At 50.2% G+C, this 3567-nt stretch overlaps 1 protein-coding gene across 1 annotated transcript in view; it reads right to left on the bottom strand.

Annotated features, from left to right (window-relative positions):
• The window catches only part of ANKRD27 (ankyrin repeat domain 27 (VPS9 domain)), a 132931-nt gene that overhangs the window by 45362 nt on the left and 84002 nt on the right, over nucleotides 1-3567 (bottom strand). Inside the window, exon 13 of the mRNA XM_011995283.1 lies at nucleotides 21-113. Coding sequence (XP_011850673.1) covers nucleotides 21-113 — 93 coding nt within the window. The remainder of the gene's footprint in view (nucleotides 1-20; nucleotides 114-3567) is intronic.

Raw genomic sequence — 3567 nt, 5'->3', positions numbered from 1 at the left:
GAGACGTCTTGGTGTCTCACCTTAAACAGGCAGTCGGTGGGAGATGAAGTCATCTGAGAGAGTAAGCTCATTCTCTGCTTAAGGAACAGCCTGTCACCAAATCCCTCAGACTCCTGCAGGAAAAAAACCAAAAACACCCGAGACGTCGGTGCAGATCCTTCAACACACAGTGCCCCAGCAACAACCCCGGCTGAGCAGTATCAGCTTCCAGAGCAGTATCGACTGTGCCTCTCACCCGCCTCACACAGGACCTGCTCGCTGAGACGGAGGACGGGCTGACGTCAGGCAGGGAGAGGGGCTTTCTGGAAGTGGAGGCTTTGACAGTTGCTCCCGGCAGGGGAAGGGGGTGGCGGCGGCACCCTGACTGCATGTATATGTGGAATGTGCCATCTCCAGCGTGGAATGCAGCACACACCATCGTCCTCCAGATGGAAACTCACGTTGCCCTGGCCTCCCTCCCTCCCTCCTCACGCCTCTGACCAAATGCCTGCACAACCCAATTCCCTGCTGTCTTCTCTGGGGCCTTTGGGCAGGAAAGCCATTTTACAAGCTGGTCTCAGTTTCCCAGTGTCAACCAGCTGGAGAGAGAGGGGTCTTGCTTTTCAGACGTGCCTATTAAATAATACGGCCACATGGCCAGGCGCAGTGGCTCACACCCATAATCCCAGCACTCTGGGAGGCTGAGGTGAATGGATCACCTGAGGTCAGGAGTTCGATAAGAGCCTGGCCAACATGGTGAAACTCGTCTCTACTAAAAATACAAAAAATTAGCAGGGCGTGGTGGTACATGCCTGTAGTCCCAGCTACTTGGGAGGCTGAGGCAGAAGAATCACTTAAACCTGGGAGACAGAGGTTGCAGTGAGCTGATATCACACCACTGCACTCTAGCCTGGGCGACAAAGTGAGACTCCATCTCAAAAATAAATAAACAGGCGAGGCGCAGGGGCTCATGCCTGTAATCCCAGCACTTTGGGAGGCTGAGACGGGCGGATCGCCTGAGGCCGGGGGTTCAAGACCAGCCTGGCCAACAAGGCAAAACCCCATCTCTACAAAAATACAAAAATTAGCCAGGCATGGTGGTGCATGCCTGTAGCCCCAGCTACTCTGGAAGCTGAGGCATGAGAATTGCTTGAACCCAGGAAGCAGAGGTTGCAGTGAGCCAAGATTGTGCCAATGCACTCCAGCCTGGGGACACAGCAAGACTCTGTCTCAATCATCACTCGATCAATCAATAAAATGGTCACAAGGCCAAATCCAGGAAGATATGTGGGGAACTCATGACACAGACAGAGATTAACTACTCCTCCATCTCTTTGGGTGTTTCAAGGATCCACCCCAATTAACAAGTTTAGATCTTCATATTGGTAATGTTCACCTAGATACAAAAATCTAGGATTGGGTGCAGTGGCTCACTCTTGTAATCCCAGCACTTTGGGAGGCTGAGGCGGGAGGATCACTTGAGCCCAGGAGTTTGAGACCAGCTGGGCAACACAGCAAGACCCCACCTCTGCAAAAAAATAAAAAATTAGGCTAGTGTGGTGGTGCATGCCTGTAGTCCCAGCTACATGGGAGGCTGAGGTAGGAGGATCACCTGAGCCCAGGAGTTGGAGGCTGCCGTGAGCCATGATCATGCCACTGTACTACAGCCTCAGTGACAGAGCAACACCCTGTTCAAAAAGAAAAAAAAAAAAAAGGCAAGGGCCGAGCACAGTGGCTCACACCTGTAATCCCAGCACTTTGGGGGGCCAAGGCGGGTGGATCACTTGAGGTCAGGAGTTTGAGACCAGCCTGGGCAACATGGCGAGACCCCGTCTCCACTAAAAATACAAAAATTAGCCAGGTGTGGTGGCGCATGCCTGTAATCCCAACTACTCTGGAGGCTGAGGCAGGAGAATCACTTGAACCCGGCAGGTAGAGGTTGCGGTGAGCCAAGATTGCGCCACTACACTCCAGCCTGGGCGACAGAGCAAGACTCCATCTCAAAAAAAAAAGGGCAGAACTCTAGGTATTTTTCGTAACACTTTATGAAATCATTTCTAGCAAGACAGTTCGATGCTCCCTTGAGCACCTGCAACCAAACCGTGTAATGACAAATTCGCTACCTGAAAAAGGGTCTTGGTGGGAAGTAAAGGGAATTTCTTCCAGCCAGCAGCTGCCAGAAGGCCCCCAAACCCTGAGAAATTTGTGGAATAAGGATGTCTCTTTACAGCCCTCTAAGTTTTGACTTGGAGGTCCACCGAAAGATACAGCCGACAGCACCTCTGGGGATAGGCCATTCCTGGGGGCCTCTGCCAAGCAGGGTCCTCCCAGCAGTCCCCCAGGAGGGTTAACTTAGCAAATGAATACCAGCACCTGAGAGAGGCGCTTTTGCCCCAGCTGCTGTGTGCTATATAAAGTTCTAACAATCCGCTTTACACCGCAGTTCACAGCTGAGCAGCTTAGGGTCAGAGAAACATCACACATTGTTATCCGGGTAAATCCAGCATTCTTTCTGCAACTCTGGTTAACGATTTAGACAGCAGTGATGAAGAGAGCTAGGTCTCCCAAGACTGAATCTTCAGGGAAGAATGAGCTATTAGAAGAGAGGGGGTACATCAGCAAGGACTTACTAGAGAAAGGGGTAAATTCTTTTTATGAGAAACCCAGTCATGTAAGGAAGGCCAAAAGCATGCAAAGCTGCAGCCAAGAATGGTACAGGTTCTTTCTTCTCTTTTTTTTTTTTTTGAGACAGGGTCTTACTCTGTCTCTCAAGCTGGACTGCAGTGGTACAATCATAGCTCACTGCAGCCTTGAACTACCAGGCTGAAGTGATCCTCCCACCTTAGCTTCCCAAGTAGCTGGGACTAAAGGTGTGCCACCACGCACTGCTAATTTTTTGTAGAGATGGGGGTCTTGCTACGTTGCCCAGGCTGGTCTCTAACTCCTGGCCTTAAGTGATCCTCCTGCCTCAGCCTCCCAAAGTGCTGGGATTACAGGTGTGAGTGACCAGACCCAACCCAGATTCTTTCAAAGTTCTCTGTTTTCATTCACAAAGGTAACACTAGAGCCATCCCAGCAATTTATTTTCAGAAAGCTGAAGTCTTCATTTATGAACATGTTTAAAGAATGTTGAGTGGGTGCGGTGCCTCATGCCTGTAATCCCAGCACACTGGGAAGCTGAGGTGGGAGGATCACATGAGTCCAGGAGTCCAATCCCAGCCTGGACAAAATAGCGAGACCTCGTCTCTACAAAAAATGTAAGAATTAAAAAATTAGCCAGGTGTGGTGGCGCACATCTGTAGCCCCAGCTACCCAGGAGTCAGAGGAGGGAGGATCCCTTTGAGCACAGGAGATGGAGGCTGCAGCGAGCTAGGATCACACCATTGCAGTCCACCCTGGGTGACAGAGCGAGATCCTGGCTCTAGGAAAAATAAAATGCTGTGGTCATCTCAAACACATCTTGCAGAGAAAATTTCCATGAGACTGCATTCTGTAAAATCAATAGTAAAATCTAACTCGATGTCCTCATATTTAATCCTTAATACTTTTCAGAAACCTCTTCGGCTGTGAGAAGATACACTTGGGCTT

Source organism: Mandrillus leucophaeus, unplaced genomic scaffold, assembly GCF_000951045.1.
Source record: "Mandrillus leucophaeus isolate KB7577 unplaced genomic scaffold, Mleu.le_1.0 Scaffold48, whole genome shotgun sequence".
Classification (NCBI taxonomy): domain Eukaryota; kingdom Metazoa; phylum Chordata; class Mammalia; order Primates; family Cercopithecidae; genus Mandrillus; species Mandrillus leucophaeus.
This window is presented reverse-complemented; position numbering and strand designations above follow the sequence as displayed.